We start from the raw sequence: 13,656 nt of genomic DNA on the forward strand, positions 1-13,656 counted from the left end.
CGCCGACATCTTCATTGCCCGTGCCTTCGGGGGCGACATCAGCGGTGTTGTGGTAGGGGTCGTCGCTGCAGCAACGGCCAGCCCTACCCGTTCAATGAGCGCCGTGTAGCGCTCCTCCCTCCTTCTCTCCTCTGCGTCGCGCCTGCTCTCCAGCGCCTGCAGCAGCTCCGCCAGTGCGTTGCGGTCCATGATCCCGTAGTCTGACACCACGTGTGGCAAAGTGGTTAGTAAGGAGAACAGGTGTAGCGGTGATGCGGTGCAGGAGTGACAGGCAGACAACGGTAATCCAGTGACAAATGTTTTTATTTATTTTAAATCCTGGTCTAGCGACCGTAAATAATAAGCCCCGGCAATACACAACGATGTGTAGAGCGCGGGGATGAAAAACACAGGTTTACAGTCCTGAACAAAGTAAACAAAAACACGTTCACCCGTCCCGGGTGCGTGCAGTCGTGCTGGTGGGGAGTGAATACACTTTTTATTCGGTGACAGTTGTGAGGTGGTGATCCGGTTTGTGCTGGCCCACGGCGACAGCTCCGGATGTGCTTTAGCTGTCTGGTGGTTTCAAAACACAGACAGTTATTGTACAGCAATAAACAAACAAAAACACACACACACTCAACTCTTTACAGAGTAATACAGCACTTCACAATACCGTCCTTCTCGGTCCTTGGCTTAACCCAAACGAAGGAAAAGAACAGCCTTACCCTGGCCCCTATATGTAATCCCGCATGATATCTAGGTAAACGGTTGCAGCTGCCTTATTACTTGCAGCTGCCCCTTGTTTACCTGTCAAATCAATACGGTCTTACAACAGAGTCTCGCTTCCTTCCAGGCTGACCCACTTTCCGGTCCCGGAAACGAACTGTCAGGCCAGCCCTTCCAGATACTTCTCCTCCCGTTCTTTAGCGCCCTCACAGGTCGGGAGGAAGATTTATCACCAGAACTCATTGTATTTCTGTCACAGAGACCCATCAGGAATGCCACCATTTTGAAGTCTCCTATGACCTTGATGCCATCTCAGAAAAATGCAGATATGTATCCACTTAGGCAGCTGGAACTAAACTGAACTGGTGGGCTTAAGGCCCCTGTATTTATACTACTATTTATATTACTGGAAAGTTCTAGAAAGTTCTAGAAGTTACTCCAAGTTTACTCAGCACTGAATCTATCTGGAATGTTCTGGAAAATAGGTAAATTTCAAAATATCACTGTCCTGGTCACAAAAGCAAAGTTTGTGGGGAATAATAGCCATTTTCTATACTTTTGAGGCATAAGCAATTAGGAAATAACACTTACTACCCAGGAACAAAAAAAAAAAAAAAAAATTGTTACACGGTGAAGTTCACTTATGTTTTGCTTGCCTTTGTTTTGTGGTCATTTCACCCTCTCTTGGCTGTACTGTTTAGTTTCTTTTTGCCCATTTGAACATCTTACTGCAAGTATTTATTTTTTTATTTTTTTATCAGAAGTTGTCCCCTGAAGAAACTTTGTTTTTCTCAGAGAGGAGCACGTTCTGTGCAGACTAGAGTCCGGTGCTGAGCTCTGCAAGACCACAAGCAGTCTGACAAAAAAATACAAGCACTGCTAAATCACAATGCAGAATCATTTGTTTCAAGTTTTATTTTATAAATAATGATATCATATTTTTTGCCTATATGTTGTGACGGATTGCCTTCTTTGCCACAGGTGTTCCTTCTTAAAATAAACACTTGACAACCAGGATGCGAGAAAACGCTGTAGCGAGTGTTTATTATTTACAAAAGAAAAATAAAGAAAACAAAACCTAACCCGATCTCGGGTCCTATCTAAACAGATGCTTTACCTAACTAATAGCGAGGGAGGCTAATCCTGTTACCTCGTCTCCAAAACCAAATCACAGTCCAAATCGTAGTCCAGATACCTTTTCCAATAGTTTGTTGTCCAGTTTCACAGTAATAATAATAATAACAATAATAATAATAATAACAATAATAATAATAATAATAATAATAATAATAATAATAATAATAATAATCCAGCTCCCGAACGTCACTTTCCAGCTCCAGAACCAAACCCTCACAGACATTTTAAATGGTAACCAATTACATTGTTAAACAATTGACAAATCATTAAATGAATAATTAATTTGAACTGGAGCCAACCCTGACTCCAGTAGCTTGTGCTGTCCCGGTGCCCATGCCGAAAACACAACATGCTGCTCTCAGCCTTTCCTTTAAACTAACCCTTCCCAACAAAGGGGTTTCCCTTCCTTTATATACATGTGGCCATTCCCCAAATAGCACTCAATTACCTAATTAGAGAATGGCCACACCTGTAACTGTGGCAGGGATATATTTAACCCCATCTCTGACAAATGTGCATTTACACAGCTAACACATCACACTATTTACCCATCCGCCCTGCCACACACCTCTTCCCTTGTGCAAAACACACATGGCCACCACCGGCCACCTCCCTCCTTGATTAACTCCATCCCGCGTGGGTCGAAGGGAATGTTGGAGCTCAGCCAGCCCCAGTCAAGGACTAGATGGACAGGGCTGCCCTCACCAACCCAGACACCCTGTCGTCTGGTGCCAGCTGGCCCCAACATTGTCTCCTGGTCTTCTGTGGTGACCCTTGGCTTCTGTAAGGAGGTGCCTGATTATCCGCCTTTCTACCCCCTGAGCCCGGTGTCCCATTTGTCCCATCTCGGGGCTGCTCTCCAGAGAATAAAAGTGCTTCACTGTAGTCAAAATGCTCCATGTTGGTGATGTGTGTCTTACGCACAGTCAGTGGCTATGACACCGTGCCTCTTTCTATACAGGTAAGACTGTGGGCTCATATGTGGGATTACTCTTAGCACACAATGAACATTCAGTATATAATCTCTCTGTAGGGCCGTTAAAGTTGTAGATCCAATTTTTGTGACAGTCAAACTCTGACAGTGTTCTTGTTGTGTTGTGTCAGAGCTGTTCTCCAGGGTGACTCTGACAGCCTCTCCAGGAGCCACAGTGAAGGAGGGAGAGGCTCTTAACCTGACCTGTGAGGCAGCAGTGAACAAAACCCCCCGCCCTCAACTCCACTACACCATTGTGAGAGATGGGGTGCCTGTGACTAACAGCACTAACTCTGCACTGTACAGCATAGCCAGCAGTGAGAAGAGCCACACTGGGAGCTACACGTGTGCTGTGGAGTCACAGGGAGTGAGGAAGAGCAGCCAGGAGCTACACATTGAAGTGCAAAGTAAGATCAGAAACTTTTCATAACTGACTTGATGATTGAAAGTGATCTCATAGATTATAATAGGTATCATTATATTCCCAGTATAGAACCCTTAATAAACAGATCACAGAATTGCCAGCAATATCAACACATTGGATTGGAAACAAATACACTGTACAGACACTGGTTCTACACTCTATTCAGTAGCGTATCTTACCCACTAATGTTTTAGTTTTACATTAGGTTTAATTACATTTAAAATAATTTTCCACTTTTTGACAAACAATAAAATGAAAACATACTGATTTACCCAAATTAGTGTTAATTGAGTGATTAAAATGATGGTTCAAATAAAATGCAATATAGAGCGAGTGTGAGCAGGGTAATGTTCTTGAATCCCTATCAGCTCAGTCAAGGTGTATGGAAGTCACTAGCACACACTCATACTGTACCTTCCTTCCCCCAGCGTCCTGGCACAGCGCTGTTGCTATTGGCTACAGAGTGAGCTTCACTCTGATTCATTTCATTGTGTTCACTCTGCTGCTCCTTCAATACTGCAGGATCCAAGGTGAGACTCCCAGTCAGTGCACACATTTCACCTGGCCTGTCACAGCACACATGCAGGCTTCTTCCTGTGATTTCTACAGTGTGAACAGCACACCCCAGTCTTAGGGATAGTTCATTAAAAAAGAATGATTTCCTGATTAAATATACACAGCTAATTTACAGTGTCCAAAATAAACATTTAGCAAGTTTATATAAACACATATAACACAATTATAAGAAACAAATTGAAATCAATCTGCATATTTGTTTTCCAGGTTCCCTGTGTATTGCTGGCGGTACATCACGGTAAGTCAGTATTGACCAGTATGTGTCCAGACAGGGGGGCAGCACTCGCTATCTCTACCTGTCATCATCCTTTACAGCACTGAAAATGGAGATGGAAACTTTCTGATTCGCTCTTTAAGAATCCCTCTTGCAAACTCACCTTCACTGACCTGTGTCCTGAAATGCTGTATTGGGTTAATTTGGCTTTTTTGGTTTCCAGATGATAAAGATTCATAATCATTATTCTTTGATTCAAGTTCAATCCAGGGTATTTAAAAAAATAACCCTTTCATCAGTAATGTCACAAAGCTGCTGCCTCCACAGAGTGTCTTTACAGTTGATACACAGCTGCTCCTTACCCTGAAATGCACTCTGTGATTTCAATGGGACTTGATTGTTCTGAAGCCTAGAAGTGTCATCATCCTTTAAAGCTTCTGTTATTGCTGCAGTTAAACTCTGAGCCCTCCTTGTGTGTCTCTGACATCTGTCTCAGGAAAACCTCGGATCAGGATCAGGAGCAGTCAGCAGAGAGGATTGAGCTCTGCAGCCGTGTGCAGCACACTGGAGTGGAACTGCAATAGTATTGCACTGTCGTACTGAAGATCAGCCTGACTGCCATGTTTTAGAACTACTGTGAATATCTGTTCAAACTGCGGCTGTAGTTTACAGAAAATGACCATTGACTGGGGTATTTTCTAAGACCTCAAAACAAATGGATTATTCATTGATTGTTTGATTTAATTCATTTATTTAATAGATTGCTTGATTGCACAGTGTAACTTGAAGTGCATTACTGAACAATGTATGTATTCATAAGCTATCCTTTAGTCAATAAACTGCTTTATTCTACTAGTGGTGTTCTGTATTATTAATGATACACCTTCAACATGTATTTGAACTTTCAAAGTATTGGGGGTTTGAGGTAGCAAAAAGTCATTATTATAGATATTAATGGTAATATAATTAAGTTTCCTAACCGTTGGAAGGGGTGTGTTGTATTAAGAACATAAGAAGATAAGAAACTTCTGAAAAGTGTTACTCTCCTTCTTCCTCTTCTGTTTCTTACTGTTTAATAGTGTGTAGCGACTTTTCAAACTGAAAAGCTAAATAACTGGACATGTACCAATCATGTGATTTCACATGTTGGTCAACATCAAAATAAACCAGGGAATGCAAGCAGTTTGATATCCATACCTTTTATATTAAACAATTTATTTATGTTTTAAAACAGCACATATCGCACACACACACACAAAAAAAATTACTGTTGTTTGAACTTGCAACATGAGGTCTTTGAAAAGCCCAGGCCTTAGCCCGCTGTGCCACTGTGCTGTAGTTGAAAAACAAATCTAATTATTAGAAACAATCTCTTAACACCAAAAATTGCTGTATTAAGAAACCTAAGACAGCAGACCTGAGTAGTCCAAACCTTTGACATATTAATGAAAAATTGCTTGTGAATTCAGCTACATTGAATTGTATTAGATGGATTAGATTTACATTAGCTATAACAACTGATTTGGTTTTAACATAAATCCGTGATGATATGCATCTAACAAAAGCATCAGCATTTTTTAATAAAAAAAAGTGTTTCTAAACTAGCAAAGCATAACTTTTGCGGTAAATGAAGAGACTTGTGAACACGAAAAATGATTTTACAATGTATTGAGCAGAACTGCGGTTCTCACAGGCGGAGATGGGACCTCCCGCTCTGAACCGTAGCACTGATACAGCTGTCCAAAAGAGCCGTCTCCCTGCAGGAGCTGGTATCAGGCTTATGGCTTATGTCTTCATATTTGATTGCGTCACCTACCAGCCCTGACCCTTACCCCTGTGCATTCCAGACTCCCCTGCCAGCCTCAAGTCTGCCCTAACCAGGCTACAGGCTTCCAAGTGCATGCCGGGGGAACACCAATGTGGAGAACCGTGGTTCCTGCAACCAGGGGCTTCTCGCAGTCTGAGGTCGGACACGAACGCAGGACCTCCCGCTTTGAAGACAGCGGCAATCCCGCTGTACAAAAGAGCCGGGCTCCCTTGCAGGAGCAGATATCGGGCTTATGTCTTCATGTTTAGATTGTGTCACCTACCAGCCATGACAGCCCCGTGCACGCTACAGTATTGTTACCTGTTAAGTCTACTGTTGCCCACATACCTTTTTGACTTGTTGGACAAAGATTTAATTGATAACTGTGTACAAGCGCACCGTGACGTTTTTGGTACCACTTCCCCACATGACACAAACCTCTCCTGTGCATGTGGATAAGTGTGGGTGGGTCATGTGAGTAGTCCAGACGCAATAAGAAACTATCATCATCTATGGTTGCTGAGACAAAACCGAACCAGGTAACTACAGACCAATAAGCTTGACTTCTATTATATGTAAACTTATGGAAACTATAATAAGATCCAAAATGGAAAATTACCTATATGGTAACCGTATCCTGGGAGACAATCAGCATGGTTTTAGGAAAGGGAGATCATGTCTAACTAACCTGCTTAGTTTTTTTGAGGATAATTGCAAAGCATATGACATGGTTTATTTATTATTATTATTATTATTATTATTATTATTATTATTTATTTATTTATTTCTTAGCAGACGCCCTTATCCAGGGCGACTTACTGTCGTAAACAAAAATATATTTCAAGAATTACAGTACAAGGAATAATACAATTAAGAGCAAGATAAATACAATGACTTTGGTTCTAGCAAGTACAAGTATGACAAAATACGATTCAATAACGGAGCAGATAAGTGTCAGTGATAGTTACATCAGGATGTAATTAAATACAAAATACTACAGATTAAATAACACTTGCCAGGATTACAGGACTCTAAAGTACAGGATTAAATGCAAAAAAAAAAAAAAAGAAATATTTAGATTTTAGATTTCCAGAAAGCTTTTGACAAAGTCTCGCATAAAAGATTAATTCTCAAACTGAACACAGTAGGGATTCAAGGAAATGCATTCACATGGATTAGGGAGTGGTTAACATGTAGAAAACAGAAAGTACTGATTAGAGGAGAAACCTCAAAATGGAGCGAGGTAACCAGTGGTGTACCACAGGGATCAGTATTAGGTCTTCTGCTATTCCTAATCTACATTAATGATTTAGATTCTGGTATAGTAAGCAAACTTGTTAAATTTGCAGACGACACAAAAATAGGAGGAGTGGCAAACACTGTTGCAGCAGCAAAGGTCATTCAAAATGATCTAGACAGTATTCAGAACTGGGCAGACACATGGCAAATGACATTTAATAGAGAAAAGTGTAAAGTACTGCACGCAGGAAATAAAAAATTTGCATTATAAATATCATATGGGAGATACTGAAATTGAAGAAGGAATATATGAAAAAGACCTAAGAGTTTATGTTGACTCAGAAATGTCGTCATCTAGACAATGTGGGGAAGCTATAAAAAAAAAGGCCAACAAGATGCTCAGATATATTGTGAAAAGTGTTGAATTTAAATCAAAGGAAGTAATGTAAAAACTTTACAATGCATTAGTAAGACCTCATCTAGAATATTGTGTTCAGTTCTGGTCACCTCGTTACAAAAAGGATATTGCTGCTCTAAAAAGAGTGTAAAGAAGAGCGACCAGAATTATTCCTGGTTTAAAAGGCATGTCATATGCAGACAGGTTAAAATAATTGAATCTATTCAGTCTTGAACAAAGAAGATCTAATTCAAGCATTCAAAATTCTAAAAGGTATTGACAATGTCGACCCAGGGACTTTTTCGACCTGGAAAAAGAAACAAGGTCCTGGGGTCACAAATGGAGATTAGATAAAGGGGCATTCAGAACAGAAAATAAGAGGCACTTTTTTATACAGAGAATTGTGAGGGTCTGGAACCAACTCCCCAGTAATGTTGTTGAAGCTGACACCCTGGGATCATTCAAGAAGCTGCTTGATGAGATTCTGGGATCAATAAGTTACTAACAACCAAACGAGCAAGATGGGCTGAATGGCTTCCTCTCGTTTGTAAACCTTCTTATCTTCTTATGTTCTTATGAGTGACTTATAGTACCACTGCAGACAGACAGCCTGGCATCGTGAGCTGTCAAGGCTGATTGATGGGCTATCAGAGGCTCATTGAAACAATAGCAATGTCAACAGACAGCTCACTTGAGGAATGCAGACTGATATAATGAAACTTCAATCCGGCTGCAATTCCTGACTGATAAACACAAATAATACCGCAACATTTAATTGTTATAATATGTATCGGTCAATTTGACCACACCTGGTCGGAATAGGTATGACAGAATTTAATCTCACAAATTTTTGCAGCTACGCGATTCTTTCTTTGTCAGGGTAATTAGTACATAGATTTAGAGAAAAGTCAGGAAAGCACAGCTCCGTATCTTAAACACATGCACAGCAATTTAAATTTAAATTCCAAAAAAGGTCAAAATGACCACCTTTGTCATTCTAGTGTTAAGATAACACTGCTTGGCACAGAAGGCACTTTGGCTTTTCTTTGTTGTTCACCAGAACACTTGTAAATCCAAATTTATCAAAGGTTTGGTCATGAAATATTGCATGAGATTGAGGTCAATGCCAGTCGGAATCACAACCCCATCCATTACAGTCACGAGACATCGTTTGGGAACCGCTGAGCTAGAATGTTAAGTCATCTCAAATCTGTGCTGAATGTTGCAGCTCTACCAAAGGCAACCCGTCCTCAACAGCATAACGTGCCGAACTATATAAACAAAATAGAGAGGAAAAGTATAACTGACTGGAATAGTATAACTTGATCATCTAATTTATAATAGTATAACTCAACAATGGGTTTGCTGTCAATGACTGCAAACATCACACACAAGACAAGGAGAAACAGTTCTCCCAAACTTTCATTTAAACAGTCTTTACAGTTTTGTGAAAAAGCCCTGTAGTAACTTGTCACTTTATATTGTTCAGCCTCATCCAAACAATATAAAGGAGCAGTGAATACAGCTTTTCATGTACACCCCTCCCTGTGTGCATTATGTATATTGTATCATTTTTATTATTTAAAATGTATAGTTTAGTGTGTAAAACCACAGTGTTTCATTGTTAATTATTTTACAGCATGGACGGGGTTAAAATTCTCCCTCAATGCTAAACTCGAGCAGGATGTGACCGTCTCCAGACTAATTTGCTACTCGTGGTGCTATAAACCCAGCACGATGCTGGTTTATTCACAGGGGGGTTTTGTCTGTTTTGGCCAACGTGCCGTTCGTTTTGTAAAGTGTTTTTTTTGTTTGTTTAAATCTTTTATTTACTTTATACTAAATCGGCACATCAGCGCTTTCATACCCCAGGCTTGTGTTCCTGGTCTGACATCACTTACAAGCTATCCTGTCCGCATGGTAAAAGCAGGTACTCTGAGCTGTGTGAGGTACCACATTTCCACTGCTAGTTATCTTTTTTACTGACACATCGCATGAGAATGAGGTTAATGCCAGTGTGACTCCATCCATTACAGCCACGACCCCTGCTCCGCAGTAGACAATGCATGCAGGGTGAACGATGCCAGCATTGGAGGGACTATTTCATTAGGTTCTGTATTTAAAATGAAATCCTGTTTATTAATTCACTTAGTTTTTCTGCTGAAACTGCTCATAGACTCCAAAGAGTTTATTTAGATGCTCACCCTTTCATGCTCTTTAAACTAATGTCATCAGGAATAACAGGTGTGGTTTTTCAGATTAAAGCAGACACACTTAGGGGAGATCTGATTGTATCGAAAATGCCTATTTTGTTTCTGTATGATAAGTGTCATGTGTATGCATCAATGGTCACACAATCTGTCACATACAATCTGTGAACATATTGCAAAATTTGACTTGCATTAGCATAACGTTGGGGGGGGGGGTATTTAATTGTCACGTATTGATACTGAACAGTGCTATTATCCACTAGGGGCTGCACTATCCTTTTCAATTGCACCTTGTTTGGTTTTGTTTGTTAATATTCAATTAACTTTACATTTACAATTTGGCCCACTCAGGCAAAATGAAAATACAGAAATCAACCTAGAATGCCTAATTCCAGGTTTATGAGAAATTTGAGAAATACAGCAGTGTGCACATGTATTAGAACACCCCATTGCTTCTGTAGTTTTGATTTGTTGTGCATATGAAATCAAACCACTGGAACTGAAAACTTTGGAAAATTGTCAATAGAAAAATTAGCGATGATGACTTTAATAGGCCACAAGTGCAATTAATTTAAAATAAAAAGAGAAAAGGAAAACACAGCCACAAATGGTAAAATGCACGAGACGTTGTTTAGATACCTAATTAAAGCACAAAGTGGTCTAACATTTTCACACATGAGTGCCTATTGTTTCTATATCACTGAAATTGAAATTCTCACACCCAGAGGTTTTCATGCAGGCAGGTATATAAAGGATATAAATGGCAAATCTTGAGGTGTTCTAATACATTTGCACATGACTGTATATAACTTGCAGAGGAATAGTACCAGTAGGTCTTGGCTGCAGTATCCTGATCCCTCATCATTGCTTCTGCAGTATTCTATTAACAGACAGAAAACAGTGTCAATAACTTGTATTTTTACACTGCGTCTTTACTTGTGCCCACTAGGGGGAGCTGCACCTCTTAGACGTTATAAGCTATTTTTAACATGCTGTATGCACATGCAAATCTGCCCCATTAACGGTATGGAAAACTGTTATATTCGACTTGTTACTCACATGAGTTTGCTCGACAGAGGTGGTTTTAGTTTTTTCTCGCTGCGAAATTGTATTCGACATTTGCATGGAAAACTGTAGCGAGTGTATTTCTGGTCCTAGCGCCATTCCTTATCCTATTCAAGTGAAGTCAAGCTGTCTACTGCACATGCTCTTACCCCAAGTGATCATAAAAACAAACCTGAAATGATTATTACATGAAACTAGATGTAACTTTACAAGTCAAGTTGTGGGGCTTGCTTTATTGGGAAAGTGGTCAAAGTAGCTGATTTGTGTCAAAAGTCACCTTGTTTACTAATTGTCTCATGCTTGGAATGTGCTAGAATTTGAAATTTCTCAAAGTTCTATGACGGTTAATTCAACAGAGGGAAGAAGCCGACTGAAGTTGATGCGGTTACTAAAACAGCTGTACCTCTTGATTGGTAGACGCCATTCCTGTTTTGATTTCATATTTGAATAGCAGAGAAGTAGAGGCAGATTCCATATACTCTAACTTTTTGTCTTACTTGTTGGGAAAGTGGTCAAAGTAGCTGATTTGTGTCAAAAGTTACATCGTTTACAGTAAATAGAATGATGGAAGTCTGGGAGTTTTTAAACAATGGGGAGCTTTAGAATGTTGAAAAAGTCCCATTAAAGTGAATGAAGAGGGTCAAAAAAAGGACAAAAAGCTTAATAGTTTAAAAAGTATAAAATATATCAAAAAGTTGTATACAAGCACACTATTCCAGACCGGTCTACACGTTTTAAAGTTTGAACGGCGTTTCTAGCTTAAACGGTGTAAGAGGAGCAGAGTGCCACAGAAGAAGAAGAAGATGGAAGATTTAAAATGGAGACTCTTGCTTCGCAAGCCCCTCTAATGATGATGCCTCTGAAACGACAGCGTAATGCTGCAATATTCCACGCATTTTTAACATTTGCATTACCTATAGCAGATATTGTGTATCCACTAGCCATGCAATGATGGCAAAACTCCCTTGAGTTGTTTTAAATTCAACGTTTCTAGCCATTCATTAGTTTTTATTTATTTCAAGTTATTTATTCTTTTTGTTTTACTAAAAATGGTTTGTTTCAAAGAAAAGGTTTTTTGTACTGCTGTTTTATTTAAGAAAATGTTTCACAAAAATCTTTTTCTAACAAGCCAAGAACTAAGTGGAAGAAAGTTGTTTTTAGTAGTTATTTTATTTATGAAGATGTAAAATAATTGCCATTTTTCATTTATTTTTTATAACAGGTTTAGACCATTGATAATTAAAGTGGTGTAAACTTCATTTTCTCACAAGTTATCTGAGTGTGTATTGATGCTCCTTTAAAGTCACGATGCTCCATTTTAACAGGATTTCTTGTTTTCACTTGAGCCTCTGTGTCAGTTGGAGCTTGTGTATATCACACCTGGGCTCACTAATAATTACAGGTGCAGCAGCCTCGTCTTTGCTGCCACCGTCTCTGTTTAATCATTGTAACGGTGGTGATAGCTGGCACAGCAACAGCAAAACGAGGAGATTTTCCATGCAGGGGTCCATCGCAAAGAAACGAAGGTATTTTTACACACAGGTTTTTCTCACAGGTTTCAGCGTGTTTACTTGGTAGACTAGTGAGCGAGTAAGAAATTATCATGGGAAATCGCCTAGCGAATATATTTCACATGAGTAAGCCGAAAACTTTGTGACGCATGCAGATTAGGCTATGACGACATTAAACGTCACAGGAACCCTCTTCTATTGGATGGAATCTGCATTAGTTAGATGTTCTTTTCCTCCTATGTCGCTGCTGTTTATGTAGCAATTTTACCGAGTAAATTATAAACTCACTCGATACACGGATGGAAAGAGGGCTATAGTGACACTACAGATAAGAGGCTGGCTATGGGGATTTAACCCCAAAACAGTTCAAAGTAATATGTGTGTAGTTGTACTGTAACCCGAGGGCTGAAGCTGAAATAGCTTGTATGGAAGGGGTACAGACTGATATAAATTAACAAGGAAATGTGAGTTACAGTAACAAGAACCATGAGGAAATGCAAAAATAATGACTGAAAAACACAGCAAACCTCATTCCTGTGCCTACAGACAAACCGAACAATAAAACAATCATATTAATACGAATTAATAATAATAATTAAAAAATGCAAATACAGTACATTGCAGGGGAAGACCACACAATCATTATGGAAATAAATAAATCGATTCTTCAACAAGCAACCCCTTTGTTTTGCCATTGCTGATCCACTCTGATGTCTTGTAGCAGCTGAAGCAGCATGCCTGTCCTTGCTGCTGTGCTCTCTAAAAAGCAAGGGTTCTTCGAGGGTTCCTCAAGGAACCTTAGGGTTCTATTGCTAGTTTTTTTTTCTCAGTAAGGGTTCGTTTGGGGACCTCTGGTTGCTCTGTCTAATATAATATCGCAAAGGGTTCATTTTAGAACCCTTTATATCAATACATTGTAAATTGTGCTCTACAATATTGTTGTGCAAACCGCAATTTTTAATACACAATACATGATGAGAGAAAAAGTCTGTCATAAAAAGGTAAACACCATAAATGGTTATAATTTTGTACACGGTATTGAGAGGAAATCAAAGAGCAGATAATATTTTGCCAAATATTTAACTAGAATTTATAATAGTATATGTATGTATAATATATGCACTGTAGTTTATAGCTTCCATTTGTATCCATCTTGAACAGAACCTTTAATTGGATAAATATGGATGAAAAAACAATACGACGTTCAACACGATAATAAAACCTCAGGGCAAGATGCCCCTGCACAACACAATACAATAAATAAATAAATAAATAAATAAATAAATAAAAAATACATTATGCGTTCTTAATTTACAATTCAAATTCGTTGCAAATGTGTTAAGGTGTGTTTTTGTTTTCCACACGATACGTTATTCTTTACATCTTAATCATTTG

The 13,656-nt window shown here is 39.2% G+C and overlaps 1 protein-coding gene across 1 annotated transcript in view; it reads left to right on the top strand.

The window, feature by feature from the left end:
- The window catches only part of LOC131725070 (Fc receptor-like protein 5), a 178,718-nt gene extending 173,834 nt beyond the window's left edge, over positions 1-4,884 (top strand). Inside the window, exons 19-22 of the mRNA XM_059018552.1 lie at positions 2,950-3,225; positions 3,671-3,772; positions 4,026-4,056; positions 4,529-4,884. Of these exons, the coding sequence (XP_058874535.1) occupies positions 2,950-3,225; positions 3,671-3,772; positions 4,026-4,056; positions 4,529-4,616 (497 nt within the window). The 3' untranslated portion in view covers positions 4,617-4,884. The remainder of the gene's footprint in view (positions 1-2,949; positions 3,226-3,670; positions 3,773-4,025; positions 4,057-4,528) is intronic.
- Positions 4,885-13,656: the final 8,772 nt, after the last annotated feature.

Source organism: Acipenser ruthenus, chromosome 60, assembly GCF_902713425.1.
Source record: "Acipenser ruthenus chromosome 60, fAciRut3.2 maternal haplotype, whole genome shotgun sequence".
NCBI classification, from domain to species: domain Eukaryota; kingdom Metazoa; phylum Chordata; class Actinopteri; order Acipenseriformes; family Acipenseridae; genus Acipenser; species Acipenser ruthenus.